We start from the raw sequence: 20,860 nt of genomic DNA, 5'->3' as shown, positions 1-20,860 counted from the left end.
TCTTTGAAGATAAATAATTGCATGTCTTTCAAAAATAGGTGACTGTTAGACTGATGGGTTTATGATCCCTGCCTGTAGTTGTACGGTGGCTATGTCAGAGTCACCTTGATCACCAATGTGAAGCAATTATTTTGGAGCAGAAACTGGAATGATAAAACGGCCGGCATTGAGAAGAAAATATAAAATTCCAAACTCCAACCAAAGTTCAGGACTTTGCTTGAAGACCCATCCTTTAGCTCAAGTTTCATCTCGGACGGGTCTGTAGTGTCAGACAATGTTGCAGGGTATAAAGTTAAGGACAATATTTGGAGAAATACCAGTCCCAAATGAAATCAATGGCAACACTTCCATAGTAGGAGCAGTGCAGGTGCCTCAAGTGCAGGACAGAGTTCTCCAGCCCGGGGATTGATGCTGATGCCCATCTGCATCTTCACCTTGCAGCAGGCCATGGTGGCAGACACATGGGAAGGAGCAGTGACTGTCCCATGGGCAGCTGGATTCCGTCTGGTCTGTCCTTCTGCCACCTAGTGAAGACCAGGTTGATGGTAGGTCAAGATGGCCATTGGTTCTCCTCTGTCAAAACCCACCTCAGTCAAAACCCACCTCATGAGATACTTGCCTTGTATTTGCTAATGTCTGAAATGCTGATGCTAAATTGAATATGCTGTTTTTCACTTGCAGCTCTGAAGCCTTTGTGGGTTGATTAGCAAGTTAATGATTTATACCTTAATGCTCCATTTAGGGCCCTGGTGTTTATCGCTCATGGCGCTGGGGAACACTGCGGCCGCTACGATGACTTGGCCCAGAGGCTCACAGGACTTAACTTGTTTGTCTTTGCCCATGACCATGGTGAGTAGTCTAAAACAGTGCTTGATTTACAGCAGCTCAGGACTTTACTGAAGCAAATGCCATTAAAGCTGCTCAGTGGTGAGAGAACAGTCAATAAAATATTTACACCTCGGCATAAATGAGAAAGAGATGAAATGGTGCTTATTGGATCTGTAAAAAGCTACCCCTGCTCCTCGAGATTTCCTCAGCGTTGTCACTGATCTTACTGCTGGCGCTGTTTAAACCTCTGTCTAAGGGATTATATCTCTTTCGCCTGTCTCTTGGCTGAAGCCGAGACTCAAACCTGCCCCCAGATCTCCTCTAAACCAGGACTGTTTAATTTGAGCTTGAAGATCCCAAATGCAGCAGAAATTAGAGCATGTGAGGCATTGCACCATTTAGTCTGAGAGAGGAAAGGCAAAACCTGACTGAATCCCGCTGACCAAGCCTTCCCCTCGCATTTGCTCCCATGCAAAAATTAACCCTCTATTTTCCCTGAAAAAAGAGAATACCTCGTCCTCTGGACAGCTTGCAAGGAAGATAAATAAAACCTTTGTGATTTTTCTGGACAACTGATCACATGCCATATTCAGGGGTGGCTTTACAAAGATGGTTGACCTGTGCGGAATTATCATTGCCGACCACATGAGTCTCTTTCTCCCTTTATATTTCACAATATTTCTAAGTGTCGATTCATTCATTTCGATATATTCCCTCTAAGTTGGACACAGGCTAGCAGGAGTCTGCTGTAATCCCAGTAGAAAGTGTCTTTGTTCCTTTTTGTTTATCTGTATGGCATAAAGTTCATGAGAAAGGTGATGGAACGGGCCACATGCTGTCCACTCTGCAGCTGCTGGTCGTAGATTACAGACAATATTAATATATAACAGAAGTTACTGAACTCTGGGACACACAAGCAGTTTGTTCAGAGCCACCGTGGCCTATGAGAGACGGCGCTTGCTCGCTGTGCGTACTTATCGTTATGCCTTAGTTCCTCATTCCCTTAAAACTTGATAAAGATTTGAAGAAGTAGGAGTTAAAATAACAATATGTGAAGTAACAAGCCCCAAAGAAATGATAAAACATTGTATTTATCACATGGATTTGATATGGGGAATGCCTCTTCTGTTGATAGAGAGCAGCCTTTGGGGTGAAGGTTCCTGTCAGGCGTGTTTTGTATTGTATAATAAGATAGTTATTTGCTCTCTTTTTCCTTGAATATCTTTTTGACTAGAGAAGCATAAATATTTTTTAGTGTTTTTTGTTTGCTTGTTGTTGTTTTTAATAGACTAATGTTGTTGCATAAATTAGTTCAGTTAATACAAATGTGGTTGCTCAGGCCAGTTACCAATTCCATTCTCCCTCTCAAACCTACAGTTTTCTTTGCAAATTCGGTTTGGTTTTCATCATTAGCCGTGGGGAGATGCTAAAGAGGAACCTGAAAGCAGAACAATGGAAACACAGTTGTGTTACACAAAGAGCTAATTTAACTGAGCCTAGATTCACCGTAAGTTAGAGAGAGAATCCACATGTGTTATATGTATTATACAGCCCGAGCTGGATGCCAGCGAGAGCTGATGGACACAAACACGTTGGTTGCCAAATTTGCTCAGATCACACTGGAAATTTTCTAGCTTTCCTCTGCCATTTTGTCCCTTCCAAATCACTTCACCAGTGTATTCCCCCTTTGCATCCCATCCTTTGGATGTCTTCGGGTCATATTAATTATTCAATTGTGTTAGAAAATAATTGCTTTCTATTCCCCATCTCTTAGAGTGGCTCTTAGTCTTATGAGCTTGACGTAGTTTTCCCAGCCTGGCCATTTATTCTGATTCTGGTATTATCATGGCTAAAATTCCCAATATAGGTGCATTATCCATGAGATTATTAATGCAGTTTCACAGCCTGGCTGGCATGATTTCCCAAATGAGCTGGGAAGTTACTAGGGCTGTAGTATGCGTGACCTGACTGATGTATAATTGTGTATGTCCTTCAGTCAAAAGAAGGAAAAATCATTTCCATTTATATTGCTGAGACTGTAGGAGCTTACTCACTGGCTCTAAATCTTGCCAAAAGCTGCTCTGCACCACCGTTCCCTGTTACACGAGGCTTCAGCAAAAAGGCTGGCACTTCACAGAGTAACAGTATTTGCCCAAATTTGTGTCTTGGTATTGCCCTGTATAAGGCATCACTGGCGTAAGTTCACTTAGTACATCAGGATTCATCCATTTACTCTTTGGGGTATTTCATAGTAATCCCAAGACCACTGGATCTCATAGATATGTGTTAGAAATTGCCCATGATGGTGGTGAAAATTTAATTCCAGAAGACCTCTTAACCCTACCTTACATCTAATATTGTTGAATTGCTTTGTTTTATATCAATCCCATGGAAGAGGAAAATGGTGGGGTTTTGTAATACACCATTTTTTTCTGTGGACTCTCACATGGTGTTTTCAATAGGCAGGTAACAGTTTCCTATGATTTCTGGGTTTACTTGGCGTGCAGCTTCGTGAAGTCAGAGTTAAGGCCACTGGGACAACCTTGCTATACATTTCTGCAAGCTTCAGGTGTTTTGAAATGACATCTCACACTTTCAGTTTCCTTTCTCTGTTACTGGTATTTTATTATGGCAGCATTCTGATGATAGAAAAAAGAGACAGACAAACATATTCGGTTATTGGCAATCAATTTAGGAAAGCCCTCCTAGGAGGAATACCCATGGGAGATTCATCAAACTGCAGTGATATTCTACTTCTTCAGTCAGTCACGGGCAGATTGCAGCTCCTTTAGTTATAATGCAGTATTTTTAGGCACCAGTAAAGCTGAGAGCCAAGGAAAATGAGAATAAAGGATAGAGAATGTGGCTTTGTTTTCTCATACCAAGCATTTTCAGTTGGTATAGCACATGATGTTCCAGCTATCCTCATTTCTCTTCCTGTAACATCTCATTTGCTGAGATCTTATTCTCTATGGTTGCACTACATGGCCAGAGCCCAGAACAACCGCAATTTCACCTTCAAGAGTACATGTCAACTAATAGCAGTTATGAAAGCATTTCCAAGATGTGAGAACCAGAAAAGTGTTATTTACTTCTCTCTTAGACTGTTTGACAGCGGGGGCACCGACCCCTTTTTCACTTGAGCTTGCTGGTGCTTCTTATGGGTGATGTGGCTGTCTTAGGTGAAGATGAGGAAGGTGAAATACTTCGCCCTAACCTGGCAGCAGTTCCCAGCCTTTACATTTGCTGGAGAACAAGCACTTTCAACATCCTTCTCTCTCCAGAGGGAATAAAACCCTGTCCTGGAATGTGGAGACCTCCAGCTCTTCGACCCTCTTTGAAGCTGTTGAATTTCCCACTCTCCAGTTACGTGTCACGCCAGATCAAAGCAGAGGGAAAGGCTGCAGCTCTAACACCTTATTCATATTCCTTAGATGTCTCTAACCGAAGTTCAGCTTGCTTTTTTCACCCCTGCTGCTACTTGGTGTGTGGTGAGCATTTCTGATGGGTTAGCGGGTCCCTCTCAGACACCTACTGCTGCTTGTGCACCCCATTAATTTTCTCACTGTTTTATCTATTTGACAAAGCACCTATTTCTAAAAAGCAGAAAACAGCTGAAGCAAAGATTTTTAAATGCATCAAATATTAGCTGGTTTGTTTTTTCTTCCCCACCCCCCGCCAAGTGATTGCTGTGTTGTTCTTGCAACTGTTAAAAGACCATTTTGTTGATGAGAACAGAAGGCTTTTATTTATTCATAGCACTGAGAAGGCTTGATCTACACAGGGAGGTTAAAAAGGACTAAACATGGTCAAACTGGTAGGGCGGGGAATGACTAAGAAGGTTGTCGGCATTAATAAGAGCAAGAATTGGGATAGCACTGCGAGTGAGAGGTAACAGCTCCTGCACAGCAGTGCGAGGGACATTCCTGCAGAGCGCTCCCGCATGATGTGATCCCGCGGACATCAGGGCCACCTCAGGGATGGGGTCGGGAAAGCCTCGGCAAGCCTGATTCAGAGCTGGTTTGCTCCACTGTTCCTCAGTGACTGTCACCGAAGTGGGCGGGTGTGCTTACCCAAATTGTGCTCTTTCTGCTTCCTCCGGTGGAATCCACCACACTGGAGCAGGAGAAGTTAAACTGCTCTTCTGCAGAGACACAGGAAAGAATGGCGCTCGTTGCTTGCATTGCCTTTGACAGGAGGCTTACAATGGGTTGTGGGCATTTTTACTTATTTCTTTTTCCAAATAAGGGCTCCTGGTCTTCAGGATAATAAGTGAACATTACTGGGAAATAAAATCTTCCACAGGCACTACTGGAAATAACCGTGAGTATGGACAGATTAGCATTTTCATGTGTGCAAGTGTCTCCATGCTGTTTAGCCTGGAGAACAGGAGGCTGAGGGGAGATCTTACTGGTCTCTACACTACTTGAAGGGGGTTGTAGCATGGAAGGGGTTGATCTCTTCTCCCAAGTAACACGCGATAGGGTGAGAGGAAATGGCCTCAGATTGCACTAGGGAATGTTCAGATTGGAAATTAGGAAACATTTCTTCCCAGGAAGGGCTGTCGGGCACTGGAACAGGCTGCCCAGGGCAGTGGTGGAGTCACCATCCCTGGAGGGTTGAACAGACCTGGAGATGAGGTTCTCAAGGATGTGGTTTAGTGCCAGGGGTGGGGTAATGGTTGGATTTGATGATCCTGGGGTTCTCTTCCAACCAGAATGATTCTCTGATTGTATGATTAATGCCCCCGCTGCAGGAGGAACCTCACACAGAACTGGGATTTGCTTGCCCACGAAGTTGCCCTACCTGAACCACCCCAGCAGCCACGCTCTGAGCAGCTGGGCTGCTCCCAATGTGCTCATCCTTAGATGCTCTTCTTGGCTAGAAAAGAAAACATAGCGCTACCTGGGTACCTGCGTTAGTGCATCCTCTTTTAGGCTTTTTCTAAAGCGATGAAAGTTGTTCTCCTAGGAGTGTTTCCCACACACAAGTGTCACTGGGAGGTGGAAAGTGCTGTGACAGTTCACAGACTGGGGTGGTGACTGCGAGGGCAGGAGGACAGTCCGCGCCCGGCTGTCAGGTTGAGTTCCCCGCTCTCTGTATGTGTTTCCTCTGAGTAAAACCCCACTCTTCAACAGTCAGAAGAATGCTTTCTTTTAACATTTTTACTAACCATTCCAATCTGAAGACTCTGAGCCCATTCATGTTTGTCAGATCAGGACTGCTGCGGGGGCATTTGCCACTGATAGTTCATTAGGACTGTCAAGCAAAGAAGAAGGAAATTCTTCAGAGCTTCAGATTAAACTTTGCAAGTACATTCCATATGGGAAAATTAGCCCTTTTGTTCTTCAGAATATCTCAACTTGTCTTTCAGTCTTTTATGATGATTCATTTAGAGTGGAGAGAAAGCTGTGAAGGGGTGATTAATCTGTCCCACCATGATACAAGTGTTTGGACATAAATCTTTGTGCATGTACCTCTGAAAAGCACTAGATTGAAGGCTCATGACAAAGCAAAACCAACGGGAATGTAAGGGGACACTTAAATGATTCTTTGACCCTTGATCCATGTTAAGTGTCCTGTGCACCTGAGAGCTCTATCTGGAATTCATGCATTCTCCCCTTTTAACCCAGGGGAAAATTGAGTCGTAAACACGGTTGCAACATCAAAGGCAGGCAGCAATGTGTCCTGTGTGGTGTGTGGGCAGAGGTGGAACCTGAGGGGATATACCAGAGAGGACTCATCCTCACCTGCCCCACCGCTCACACTCTCTCTTTTGAGCATCCTCCATAGGTTCCTCTTAGCAAGGGGATCCCAGAAGAGATGACTCTTTGGCCTGGTTACCAGAGCACTGCCGCTGCCGTTTTAGTCCTGTTTTGACTCCGTATTCAGCACAGTCCCAAGCCAGCCTCGCTCATCCTAGCCTTCCCTTCTCCAGATGTTGAATGACGGCAGCAGTCAGGCTTATCTGCCTTCCAGGGCAGCGGTGAGGAATGCTCAGCATGCGTGGGGCACGCGGGAGGTGAAACCACAGAGCGTAATTACCGGGTGAGAGTTCAGATACTGCAGTACACCACGGAATTCCTTAGGCAGTGAGAAAACTCTGGAAACCTGGAGCAAAGTCCTATAAAACAAATAGTTACTGAGTAAACTTACTTCTACCACCCTTTTCTAACTCTTGTTTCGGTTCTGGGGATTCTTAGGTAAAGTGTGGCTATGGCGTGTGCTTCTCCCAACACAGATGTGAATTCTGAGCTTGAAGACCAAAAAGCAAGATTAAGCTGAGATGAGCCTGCCCACCACTGATGAGCTCCAGCCAAAGTGACACCAGTTGCTTCTTCTCACCTCCAGCTCTTCTGGAGTGATGACTGGTCTTGCAGCACTTGCTGAGGAAAACAGGTCATTTAGTTTGAACCTATTTGAAATTATAGGCCAAATGATTCATACAGCTAAACTGCAAATTTCCCCATGCATTGGACAAGCCCTTGAACACACCCTTTCAACCGGGCAGTGTTATTTTGTCTTGCTTTCTCCCAGATTGCTGCATGGAGTTGGGCTCTGTTGCTGGTCTTGAGATAGCATCTCCCAGAGGGGCCACAGCTCGCGTAGGAAAACATGGTCTGGATCCACTTCCTACAATACAATGATGCTTAAATGTGCCTGTAACTGTATCAGAATACAGTGTAGCCCAAAGGGAGTATCCTGTGGCACAACAGGCAATTTTAAGTACTTCGAGAGGGGTTTTATTAAACGGAGGCGTGCGCACTGTTGTTGTCATTTTTGAGAAGCTCATTACAGGCTTCTGCAGCCCAGTCTTGCTCTGGGGAAGTCACCTCAGCAGAGATTCCGTCACTTTAGCGCTCACCCTTCCCTCACGCTGGGATCGCACAGTCCCGGAGCTCTGCCTGCACCACACGGCAGCTTTCAGGGTAGTAAGCTGTGTTTCTGTTTGAGGAGAGCAGCTACACAACAGCAAGAAATCACTGGGTGAATCACGAAAGCAAATAACCTACCGTGTCTCATGCTCTAGAGGAAGCCACAAGCTGGGACTTGGCAATGCAAGTGCGGCTTTTATTTTGTTGTCAGATGAAACAACGCTGTTGAGCCAGGAAGCAGCTAGACCACAGCAAACTAAAAATAAAGAGACAGTAAGGCTGCCCACGGCTGATGCATCTGACAGCGCACACAGGAGCTGCAGTGGAGGGGTTTGCTTAAAATGTTTGGGTTAGGAAAGGGCCAGGGGATACTCAGAGGTGTTTTCTCTCCTCCCCACTCAGAGGATGAGACTTTCTTTGTTTCATTGACTTCCCAAGGATGATAACGGAGCAATGCTACTATAAAGCAAAACCATAGTCCTGCACCTCTCTTTTAGGCAAAGAGGGGTCGGAACTTGTGGGGACTGGATACACCTTTAGCACGGACACATAGAAGCAAGAGCATCTGAAATAAGACATGTAGTTTCATCTAATGTGAGCTGTGAAAACATGACAAACCAAACCTGGGCTGATTGTAGCAATCTATTAGTTTATCTAACTGTTTGTGGGGTTTTTTTTTGTAGTCAGATTTAATTGTGGTATGATCAGTGATATAAAACAGGCAGGTAAGTGCTGTGCTGTAACCCAGAGCTGGATGCAGGCATTGTTGGCTGGGGGAGGGACGCAGCGCAGATGCGCCTTCATCACTGCTCTGTCTGTGGACATCACTACATGACCATGTGGGTCTGCAGTAAAGATTGCAAAATATGGTTAGAGTTCCTCAGTTCCCCCAATTGCTCTGCTCCCTCCACCTGCTCAGCCATTTCCCCACTGCTTTAGATCCACCCTATGACAACAGATCATTGAATAAACGACAGTATGCCATCCAGTTGAACAGGATCTTTGGTTCAGGTCCTGGCTCAGCTGAGCTTGCTCTTGGTGCAGCAGAGGTGGAGAGTTGAGCTCCAGCAATGCGGAGCTGGGACACCCTGTTCTCCAGCCTTGCCCCATCCACCTTCTAGCACATCCTCTTCCCTTACTCCAGCAGGTGATGAGAAGAAGGTGCTGTAGAGCCAGTTCCCGCAGCTTTGCTGCAAGCCCACTTTGTGGGGGAATCCCTTTTGGGGCACACCAGGGTCTCAGGAGCTGCCTTTTTCCTCTGAAAAGAAGTGGGCTGTGCAATCTGCCCTAGTTCTCCTAATTGTTCCCTCCGTACTAATGAGCAGAGGGAGAAATGTCAGTGGGTCATTCCATGAGATAGTACATCTTCTCAGCAGCTGCTTCTTGAACAAAGCCTTGCTGTTGGCCTTCACACAAGGAGGCGTGAGGCTGTAACAACGGGCCCCAGTGAGAGGGGACGCAGCGACAGAGGGAACAGAGTGCTCTCTTGTGAGCACAATGACTTTGGGCATGGAGCTGTTGGCACTGGCCACCTTCCAGACCGTGCTCCTCAACCTGTCACTGTTAACTGTTAACAGACAGCAGGACAGAGGAGAGACGTGGCGTTCGTTTGGGAAAGTTAAAAGGCTTCCTTCTTTCCATGAAGGTTGGGTCTTTCTGGCTTCCCTTCCATGATTCTGCCTCTCAAATGAGAGATGCCCTTCATCATGAAGAGGAGTGGGCCACTAAATTTGTGTGGGGTGCCGAGAACGCTGGGACTAAGTGACGGGAATTTTGTACAAGTGGTTCTGATAATCAGGACTAAAACATCCTTTATTTGAACACTTTGGTGACTAAGGAAAACTAAAGAGGAAACAGCCTTGACTGAACTGAGCTCATTTTGTTTTACAACCTGTTGTTTTGTTGTCTCAAAGATCTGTGTAATTGTCCTGTGTACTCAGTCTTTACACATATAAATCAATCCCCACGTCAAGGGTCAAGTTCTGAGTGCAGAGCTGCTGAGAGGAATCCAGGACAAGTCTGTCACCATGTGAGAAAGCAGGTTCAGGCTTGTAACTTTTAACTGCTATTTCCTATTAGTGAAAGATAATTGGCAACCTCGTGTAATGTTTTCAACAGCTTACTTGCTCTCCCGTAACCAGCTTTGCTTGCTGTAGGAGTCCGTCTGCGTGCAAGATGGTTGGGAGGGGAAGGACAAGGACCAGATGGTTATTAAAGAGCTAAGGCTGAGAGAACAGATCATTTCATGTTGATAGTTATGTCCATTATCTGGGGCTACTGGACAGACATCAAACTTGCTTCGAACTTTCTTCCAGGGGTCGTTTCCTTTACTAACATCCATAGCAGAACATTAGTTCATATCAGCAAGGACTTTGGCCTCAAGAAGTGTCAGGGGAATCTCTATTCTTCAAGGGAAAAAGTAAGAAATAGATGTTGCGTTTACTATCAGTGAACCTTTTATCATTAATGGTGTGGATGGTGGGACGGAGAGCGTTTTCAGCAAGTTTACAGGGGTGCCAAGTAGTGAAAAGTGAGCATATGCTGGAATGCGCTATTCACAGGGACCTTGACAGGCAGAAGAACAGACTGGCAGGGACTTCAGGACATTTTTACAAAGGCGCTTGTGAAGTTCTGCATGTGGGGTGCAGTGACCCCATTCAGCGTAAAAGGGCAGGCACTGAATGAACAGAAAGCAACTTTGCAGAGAAGAACCTGGGGATCCTTGCAGACAAGTGGAACATTGGTCAACAGTGTGACCTTGTGGTGAAGGAGGCCACCACATAGGGAGCTGTATTGGAAAGATTATAGCCAGCGACTCAAGAGTAGTGATTATTCTCTCCCATTCAGCATTTGTGAGACCGCATCTGAAGCACCGGCTCCAATTTGCTCCCCAGTAAAAGGAAAACATTGACGTACTGGAGCAAGGCCAGAGGAGGGCTGTCAAAACAATCGGTACTGGAGAATGAGATGTACAAGGAGAGGCTGATAAAACTGGGTTTATTTAGCCCTGGCAGAGGAGGTTACGAGGGGATCTTATTGCAGTCTACAAGTCTCTAGTTGGAGGGTTCGGAGACAGCAGAACCAGGCTCTTCTTGGAGGTGGATGGTGATGGGATGAGAGGGAACTGACACAAGTCACAGCAGAAGAAATCCCAATTAGGTACAAGGAAAAATGCTTTCACAGTCAAATTCTGGAGCAGAACCCAGAGAGGTGGGGAAATCTCTAGCCTTGGAGTCATTTAAAGCTCAACTCAACAAGGCCCCGAACAACCTGGCTGAATGGGAAACACTTTGAGTAGGGGCTTGAGCTAGATAATCTCCATATGTCCCTTCAATTATCCTTTTTGAACTAATGGGCATCCTAGCAGCTCGCATTTGGGATGTTGCTTCCAAAATTAAAGCACGGAAGGTTTTGAAATGGGTGAAGGAATGACCCCCGTAAAAGCAGCTTTTAATGGTATCTACAAGTAGGAACAGCTTCATCTTCGGGGAGATGCTTTTTGATGTCTTTGCACAATAAGAATAAGGAAGCATGTTTATTTTCACCTTTACAGGGACAATTTTTCCATAGCAACAGTATTTCATTAAAGTGACTAGCTGTCCTATTGTTTATTTGTCAGATGTCTCTAATTTGGAGGAGGTTGTTTCAGAAGCTAATTACTGATGATTCCTCACCTATAAATGAATCTGCACACAGATGTGGAGTTTGTCATCCTGTTGAGTTACAAATGACTGTTCCAATGCCATTTGTAAAGTACAGAAGAAAATGTCTTTTGTGTGTATAACTGACTGCTATTGGATTAAGACATAGTCTGGTTTCCTTCAGTCCATGTTTAGATAGACAACAGGAGTCAAAGGAGCACAGTCCGTCTCAGGTTGGTGCCTAGATCAGCACTAACCTGGAGAAACAGCCTTATTAAGGAGTGCAGTATTCAAAGAGAGCTCTGATTTGCACCAAGCAAAGCACAAGCAGCTTTACAAAGAGAAGTAAAATGTATAAATGGCCTAAAACCACCATTCTATCTTTATTTTTTAATTCAGTTTGTGCCCTACCTGTGTTGGAAACTATCGAATAAAATTGCTCTTGCTGAACTGAACAGCAGGGGAAATTATTCATTAAAGCAAGCAAAACTTTTCAAAACTTTGAGTAATTTATTTTCCTTATATGTAGTGATCTGAAGTCACAGAAAGGGTCACTTAAGCTGCACGCATGTGTGTGTTTTGATCAAAACTCTGGCAGTCTCATTATGGTTTGTGCCAAAAGTTGCTATTACCAGATTCCTTGGGCCTGTCCCAGGCGAACCCACTGCACGGTGTTTGTTAGCACGGTGTAAATGAGCCGATACGCGGTCGAAGCCAACAACAGGGCCCTCACAAGTGAGGAATCAGTGGATGTCCCTTCATGGCCCAGGCTCTTCGAGCAGCTGGAGTTAGACTCGCCAGAATAAAGGTGCAGAAGCAGCCCGTATACTGCTTTTTATACTTTGTACTTCTAATGTTGAGCGTTTAATTGTTTATTTGCTCATTCATACAGTGTGGCGTGTTGCTATAGAGCCGGGATGCCCATTTCAAAGCGGTGCGTTTGCTCCATAAATAAGCGGCCGTGTTGATTTTCCTGGGAGCAGCTCTGTTTGTTACGGACCACGAGCCCTTTTAAGGGCCTGTCTCACAAGTCCTGCAACTAAGGGACATCTCATTAAAGGGGCAACTAAGGGACATCTTTTCTTATTAAAAAACGACGCAGAGACTTTTTTAAAAACCAAACTGTTCTCTAGCAGTGACTGCAAACACGACATTGAATATTGCAGCAACAAATCCCAGAAGCAAAATAGACAACAAATGAAGGGAAAACTCATCCTTTTTTGATTCGTATATTCAAATCCTTCCATTTTTAATTAGTCTGAGTGTTGCAGAGAAACATATTTTCACAGAATCACAGAATCGACTGGGTTGGAAAAGACCTCAGAGATCATCAAGTCCAACCCTTGGTCCAACTCTAGTCCGTTTACTAGATCATGGCACTAAGTGCCATGTCCAATCTCATACAGTGTGTGGCGTTTTAAGTTAGTCACGTTCCTCCTAGTGCACATTCATTTTGAATGTGAAATGGGACATTTCTGTGTTTATTAAAACATATTCTTATTAGGTGCACAGACAGGAAGACACTCCCTGGGTTATCTCATCCTTTGTTCCTGCAAATAGCATCCCTGAGTCTCTTTCACAAATGGTCAAAGCTCGGTTTTAAACTGAGTTTAGTTGCTGGCAAACACCGTTCCAGCCGAGCAGTCTGTTCCAGGCTGGTGCTCCTCTGAGAAGCTTCTCACATTTTATCCCAGCGTATTTCTGCCCGCTTTAGGGCTATATATTCCACTGCCAATATCTTTCTGTTCTCCATCTACTGGTTACCCCCAACATCTTAGTGAAGAGCATTTCGCTTTTGGTCCTGCATGTTGTCTGCGGGGCCTGGCAGAGCGTTAACACTCATTGATGTCTCTCACTTCTGTAAAACCACATTTAAAACCACATTTATAATGTGTTTCATACGTGGTTTGGGGGTTTATTTCTTAATTGCTAGAGCTCTGTGTCTCTACACACAGAATACGTGGTTGCACCCTCTGAATGCAGTAGCTGAATGTCAGTGGGGCTGGGATTTGACTCAGGGGTTTTAGGGCTGTTTTTCCTGCTTTCGTAAGAAGCTAACATGTCTTGGACTATTATTTTAGAGAAGAACAGATCATTTTAGCTGAGAAAGGGGTGTACAGGGAACTATGAAATTCATGGCTGGTGATTTGGGAAAATGATTTCAGAATTTTTAAAAATTAATCTCCATCATTGAAAGCCTCTGGCAGCGTGAGCCTCTTGGTTTCCGAGCCCCTTAGTAAAGTAAAGCAGAACACCTGCTTAGCCTCTGGTTCACTCTCCAACCCAGATGAGATTTTCCAGCATCGCAGTAACATTCCTTGAGCATCTTCCTTACTTATAAAAAGAAAACGAGGGTTGTGAAAGATCTGACCCAACCTCTGGCTGTGTGGAAGGAGTCTCATCGGAAGGTGCGTGCAGCCTTCTGTGCAGCCTGGCGGTCAGGGAGCCACTCGCAGTGGAGGTGTTTCGGTTTTGTGATGCTCTAAGGCATCGAATGACAACTCACTGACCCATTTCTGTAAGCGGCAGCCAGTCCTCAGAGGATGGGGTTCTCTTGGCCTGCGCCAGCTGTGGCCAAATTTTAGTGAACTGAAGTAGAAAAGCTTTTTTGGCTTGGTATTCTGAAGACTTCCCTGGTCTGTGATGTTTCAATAGGGCAGCAGTTTTAGTAGCCATGGATTATCTTTTGCAGGTAGTCCTTCCCATTAACCGTTTCATCGATCCTGTATAATTCAGGTCAGGATGGGGCTCATTATGCATCACAGTACGAGACTATACAACAAGGTGTTTGGAAACCCACACGCAGCTCTGCCACAGGTTTGTTGTGGATCTCAGGAAAAACACCTTACTACATCTCAGGTTACTCGTGGCAAAACCCGAATGCGATACCAACCCACTTGCAGAGAGCTTGCAGACAAAAAGCCCTGAGCTCAGAGAGTGCAAAACTATTGCTGTGAATGGCTCTTCACAGGCCAAGAGGAAGATTCAGGCAGCAAAGAGAGCGGTTTAGAATAAAATCTGTCACCAATATTTAAAGGGATGAGGCAGAAAAATATGAAATATTTAATTGCAACTGTATAGCATTTTCTTATGTCCAAATGTTAAGTATTTGCTTTTGAAACTGCTAAAGGATGAGGTTGTGGATGCAGAACAATCATATGTCAGATAATTACATGCAGGTTGACTTGTTTGGTAGATACATGTCCTTTAGCTGAATTTGTAACCAGGAGTGCACCTGGAAACGTGCCCACTTCACAAACAATGCACAGAAGTTACTCTGTACCAGCTAAGCCTGTGTTTTACTCCACCCTGCATCAGTATTGCCCCATGAGTGTGAATAACCTGTTTTAACCACAACGTGAGATTTCCTGGGGTGTTAAAACCGCTGTCCTGTGGCACTCCGGGGTTAATTCCTCTGCAGATTCAGTTCCTGGGGAAAGCTGTTATCCCCACAGCATCTCTAATGCTGGGATTTATTCAGGGCTTGGCAATACTCTCCAATTTGAGAATCCTTGTTTAGCTTCAAAAATAAATTTGAATTTAAAAAAAAAAGTGCTGAATTGTAGATCGTACAAAGATTAATGCTCTCAGCATCGTCCCTTAAAATTGACATTCTCCACACTGCATTTATTTTCTGGTTCTGAATTTAGGGAAGACAAAGCGCGCAGGGGGAGCCTGGGGGGTTGTTTGCTAAGGAGGAGCCAGCCTGACCTGTAGTGATGCCAAGTTCATGCTCAGGCTGGGGGAAGGGACGGAAACCAGGAGGCTCTTCTGAACCTGCACTGCCTGATACAACCTGTCGTTTTTATTACACCCCCGTGCCTCTTCATGAACCTCGCACCTACCCTGCCCACATTTTGAAGAGAGCTGCGAGTACACCCTCGCTGACTGATTGCAAAGTGGCTTTTGCAGCCCAAAAGCAAACACAGGTCCGTAACCTTCAGCTCGGCGCTTGTACCTGCGCTGTTTACTGAAGGGCAGAGCTGCCAGCTAGAATTCATTGTCTAGTGTCAATCAGCCACGGTTTGAAATGAGTAATTGCGCACAGAAGGCAATAACCTGCCTGTTTGATCCTGGCTTGTTTGGTAAATATATCCATAGCGAGGACTGCAGAGTCGCAGGGAGAAGAGTTGCGGAGAAAAGGGTATCAAGCGCTGAAAAGCAGCTGGAACAATAACACTGAAATCAATCTCTACCAAGAAAGGACAGCAGCTTTTGCTGCAAGATGAATTTAGCAGAGCTATTTTCTGCTGTGCTGCTTTCCCCGTGACTTTCCCCGTGCACCATCTAAATACCACCCAGCCAGGAGCCAACTGGCCGCCCTGGGACTCTGCTCTGGCACCCTGGGCAGGATTGCTTCATCAGAAGGGGTTTTATCTTAATTATGTTGTTCCTGGTAAGGTCTGGTAGGGCTTGAGTGAGCTATATCTCTATGGGAATGTACCCTGTTAAAAAACAAACAAAAAAACCCCACCAAAAAGCCTACCCTTATTTCAAATAATTCACCTGCTGATCACCATTGAGTTTGTGCAAAGTGAGTATAAAAAGCTGTCGGCTCGCTAAGAGTGCTATTTCCTTCATGCCTTGTCAGAAACGGGGACAAATCCAGACTAATGAGGGTAGCACTGCCATGTGGCAATGGGAAGGAGCAAAGGAAAAAGAGAAACTCTCTTGAAGTCTGTGGGAAAGCTCCTTTCGGACAGGTTGACTGGGAACTGCAAGTGCAGCCCATGGGGAGAACTGACCCTCAACACAGGAGTTTGGGAGCTCTGGGTTGCAGATGACCCTGGTTGGTACAACACCTTGCCAATGCCTTAGAAGATGATTCCCACTTTTCAGCAGCATTCTTATTATTCAATTGCTGAAAAAAATTATGTAACCAAAATATCTGTGCCAAGATTGCTTTGGAATAGGGGAATGCTGTACTTTGCCGCCAAGAATCTCACAGACTAAACAGAACCCACCGGGGGCCCTCGCTCTATATGGGAACTTGTGTTTATTATAACATGTAAATAAATTGGGTGAAAAATAGCTCTTCTTTTCTTTTTGGTATTGATGTGGTTTCCCAATGGGTGGTCTGCATGGAGGGGAAGCTTTTGAAGACAGCTTGAAAGGTGGTTGTGCCTGTCCCTCAAGACATTAGTCACCAGCATGGAGGGACTTGCTACATGATCCAGCTTTCATCTTCATTCCTTCTTGCTGCCTAATCCACTGTTAGCAGGGAAGAATTAGGACTGTCTTTCCCGAGATGAATCGATTCGATTGTTTTCTCAAGGATCAAAATATTCAAGGCACACATATGGATTTTGCAGTGCTGGCTTGGTGATGCTGGGATGTGCTGGGCAAGGCTCGGTGCTCGGAGATCAAGAGGTGGGTCATTAACTTGCAGCGCTCTTTGGGGAGGAACAATCAGGAGGGTTGTGCAAACTCTCCGGCAGGGCAAGTGAAACCATCTTTAAGCAAATAGAAGAGTGAGAAATGAATGGCCTTTGTTAAGGGGAAAAAAAAATGGACATGTTTTCTAGTTAAACAAGCTGTCATTTAGGACTTAATCGCGTGTGCGTGTTGGGGAGCCAACTCACATGCCAGCCGTGCTTTGGAATAAATGGGCAGGGAAGGGGAAGGGGAGTGTGCAGTTCCACTCCAGTGCTGGCTTTTCCACTGAAAACCCTGACGTTTTGAATTGGTGCCCCAGCTGTTTTAAAGCTGGAACTTGGATCGGAAAGTTAATGCAAGTGGACTTGCATCCGTGTTTTCATCTGGGAAAAAAAGAAGTTTCTACCCTTTTTAAAAATTTATTGTACTAAAACAAGATGAGAAAATTATATATATGTAAATTAAAATAGCAGGGAGATTGTCCTTGGCTGCTTTCCTCTTCCAGTGTGAAACTTTAGCTACCATTAGTTATATCTTAAGTCATACATGGAGAACAGAAAGGAGGCCCTTCTCTTTCTTTAAAATCAGCTACATATAGGTCAAGCAAACTGGTGAGACCCTGGATTAACTCCAGCAATGCCCATGTGTTGTTTTCTGCGATATCTGAGCACTGATAACTGGTTCTGTGTCATGACACAATAAGTCTTTGAAGCCCAGCTCTGATGTTAAATAAAGTCACCCCAACTAAACTTCAGGAAATTATCTGCTCCTCCTGAAAGGGCAAAATCTCAGTGGAACACTGCAAGAATAACAGTTAAAATTTATTATAGGGCCTTAAATAAGATCACTTAGTGCCAGGTTATAAGACTCCTTAGAGGCACCATAAGTCATGCCTCACTGATTGTATGTCTTACATTTATGTTGTGATTCTCATCCCATGGGAAGAAAGATTGGATGGGAAGCATTTCCCCCGTCACCAAAAGAAACTTTTGGAGAGGAACTCAACAGCTGCTCAACCATCAACGCCGGCTTTGTGCAGCATGTACAAACCATTGATCCCAGCAGCCTGGCGGAGAAGGGCATTCCCTTCAGCTATATGTTTGCTTTAATGTTCTTGAGGGCTGGCTTGGGAGGTGGCGTTGCGGAAGGGGCTGAGGAGGAAAGTGGGATATTGTTGTGTATGAGATTTGTGGAGAAGGAACTGGGCTCCATATTCCTCTTTCATGGGCCTTTGCATCCACCAGCCATGCTGCAGCAGCATCCTGATTTCGTGATGGAACAACAACGCTCCCCTGCCCCATCACTGTATGATGTCCCAGGCAACACTTATGTTTCTAGTCTGGCCACGGTGACTGCTGTTTGTAAATGCAGCCTTATGAAGAGCTCATTATTTTGCAACACAAACACTCAGATGGGTTTTTTCAGCATGTTTTCAAAAGCAGCATGATGTTCCAGGAAGACTTTTAAGGAACTGTAATTCAGAGCCAAATTCAGCCACAGCATAAGAAACGGGCAAGTCTTCCAAAGCCAAAAGAACCGTGTTTGTATCCATTAGAGATGAATTGGCTCTTAACATTGACAGAAACAGTTTGCCTTGTCGGGCAGAATTAACGGCTGCTCTGATATGTACCAGGTCATTTTGTTTGTCATCTCTGGAGCACAGAAAAGATTTTAAGCGGCTTCAGCAAGATGACTGGTTCTCTGCTCCCCAGCAATAAGGCACAAATAATTTTAGTATAGAAAATTGCCTGTTTCTTTTTTATTTTTTCTTTCTCCCTAACCAAGACAACAAACAATATAACTCTGTGTGTGCTCTGTTCTAAAAATACCTCAGCTTTGCAAATGTGTCTCTGATGTAGGAGGGGAAGGCTTTCAGTTTGCTGCACTCTTTGTGTGAGGCAAGTGAATAAAAACTATCCAGCAAATGCTGAAAGAAAAATGGATTTCCTAACCCAGAGAAGGAATAGGGAACTGATGGATGAGTGTGCTCAGGACAAGACTCCCTTGCGGTAGGAGAATCCACTTGTAATTCTTAGGTACTTGCTCCATACATAAAACACCAAGGATGGAGAGATTCTTCTCTTGGGTACCATATCTAATGGTTTTATAATGTGAAGGAACACCCAGTGTACTCATTGTATCCATACCAATGGTGTGAAAGAAGGGATGCTGAGGACTACCCAGATGGAGAGTGAAGGACAAAAGTTAATAAAGATAAGCATGTGTTGAGCTATATTGCAGATCCTTGAAGAACATCAAGATGGAACCAGTGGTGAGGGTGAACTCTCTCCTTTCAGTTCCTCTTGCTTCCCATCCAATGCAGAAGTAATCTTCCTGGAAAAGACTTACACCTTAGGCTCCTCTCAAAAATGGACAGTGTCAAGCTTGCCAATACTGCAGAGCAGGTTTACTCTGCGCTTTGCCCCGTAGTCCTGTCTGCTGGTGGTCCAGATCCCAGGCTCAGCTGGAGCGTCCCACAGCTCCCTTCCCACCTATGCGCTGCCTTTTCTTTTGTGAAGACCAGAGCTGTGGGATAGGATGGTGCCCAGCTAAGGCTGGGCTAGAAGGACACTGGAAAGCTCTACCTCTGAGGCTGAGCTACAAAATACACTGCAGCACAGCAGCTGAGAGACGTGGCAACTCCATTGGAGTCAAGGTAGAGTGGCAGATCCTAGGAGAGCTCACCCTGCTTCTCAGGTAGCTCAGGCGTCTGTCCTGCCTTTGCTCTCCGTCTGCGTGCAAAACGATGAGTACGTGTGTTAGCAAATGCCCTCAGTTTGGTTGGAGAATGGAAAAAGACAGGGGAAGAAAAAAGCTGAGCAGGCTCACTCGCTGTGTTGAGCACGTTCTCAGGGCAAGGAAGCGTCTTTGTTGAGGAGGAATCTGCAGGATGCGCTCGGAGGTGCTTCCTCTGGGCATTTGCAACTGGAACATTTGCTTTACGTGTTACTGACAACACAGGCACAGCCTGTTGACTTTTCCAGATGTTGGTTGTCCTGCTTTGAAGCTTCTTCCTGTTGTTTGAGTTGTTTGTGTGTCTGAATGGTGGAGTAGATGTACTGCCTGTTAAACAAATAATTAAACATCGGGAGCTTTGAAATCCAGTACGTTTAATTAATGAGCTTTGCTCACTTGGTGAAAAGGATGTGGACTTGATTCATTACAAAACAAGTATATTTTTTTCCAATAGTGACTGTTATGACAATTTGAAGTGTTTACTAGTTCATTACTTTTTTTTTCATTAAACCTTAAAAAAACACCCAGGCAGAAAATCAAGGCTTCACACAACATTTGCTATGTAAACCCATTATTAGTGTCGTCTTGTGTATTGTCTCACCCACATTCTCCATCTATGTGCTTTCTCCCATCTCCTCCTCTGCAAAACTGTGCTGCCGTACAGCCTGGGATTAGAGTTAATTATTACTCTTATATCTCGCAGTACCTTGGACCAAGGTCTCTGGTGATGCCCTGCAGTGCTGTACAAGTGCAGAAAAGAAAAGCCAAAACAGTTCTCGCTCAGATGGGCTTCAATAGATCTCATAAATACAGGCATCTGCTGTAATGCCATATGACATAATTAACTGCTGCACCAGAACTAAAACACTCCTGAAAACTGTATCTGCTTCATTTGCGCTTTAAGTTTTACCTTCAATCTCAATGCGTGTCGTATGGGGCAGAGAGGAAGGCGGAGTGGGACAAGGGTCGCTGTTTCCCAGTCTACGGGGGTTGGATATTAAAATAAACCACCGAAGTGGTCCCTTCCTGTAGCAGTGGGGTTGCGGGGCGGGTTGGGGGCCACCGCAGCGAGGTCCCCACCTGAGCAAGCTGCCGCGAGCTCGGGAACATTGCGGGAGAGCGATCAGGTTGGCACGTTTGCACCTTGTGCGCTAGAAGATCCAGCCGAATTTCTGTCACCGGCATCTCCCTCCTGCGGGCTGGAGACCCAGCATTGCTCCTCCGCATGGGCCACCTGCAGAGCAAAAGCATCTGTGAGATCTTTTAATTATCCTTTTTTTAATTTCCCTAATCCAGACAGTTTAGCAGCAGGGAGGACTTATTATACTATTTGCATGTCTCTCTCCAGCAGTATCTCCTGCTGGGGAATGAGGGCAAAAATCCTCCCTGTTCTTGGCTGTCCCA

General features: G+C 45.0%; 1 protein-coding gene across 2 annotated transcripts in view; it reads left to right on the top strand.

Annotated features, from left to right (window-relative positions):
* MGLL (monoglyceride lipase) overlaps positions 1-20,860 on the top strand; it is a 58,541-nt gene that overhangs the window by 19,490 nt on the left and 18,191 nt on the right. For both annotated transcript variants that reach the window (XM_082060443.1, XM_082060442.1), the window contains exon 3: positions 743-849. In XM_082060443.1, coding sequence (XP_081916569.1) covers positions 743-849 — 107 coding nt within the window. The remainder of the gene's footprint in view (positions 1-742; positions 850-20,860) is intronic.

Source organism: Streptopelia decaocto (assembly GCF_964273445.1).
Source record: "Streptopelia decaocto genome assembly, chromosome: 8".
Classification (NCBI taxonomy): domain Eukaryota; kingdom Metazoa; phylum Chordata; class Aves; order Columbiformes; family Columbidae; genus Streptopelia; species Streptopelia decaocto.
This window is presented reverse-complemented; position numbering and strand designations above follow the sequence as displayed.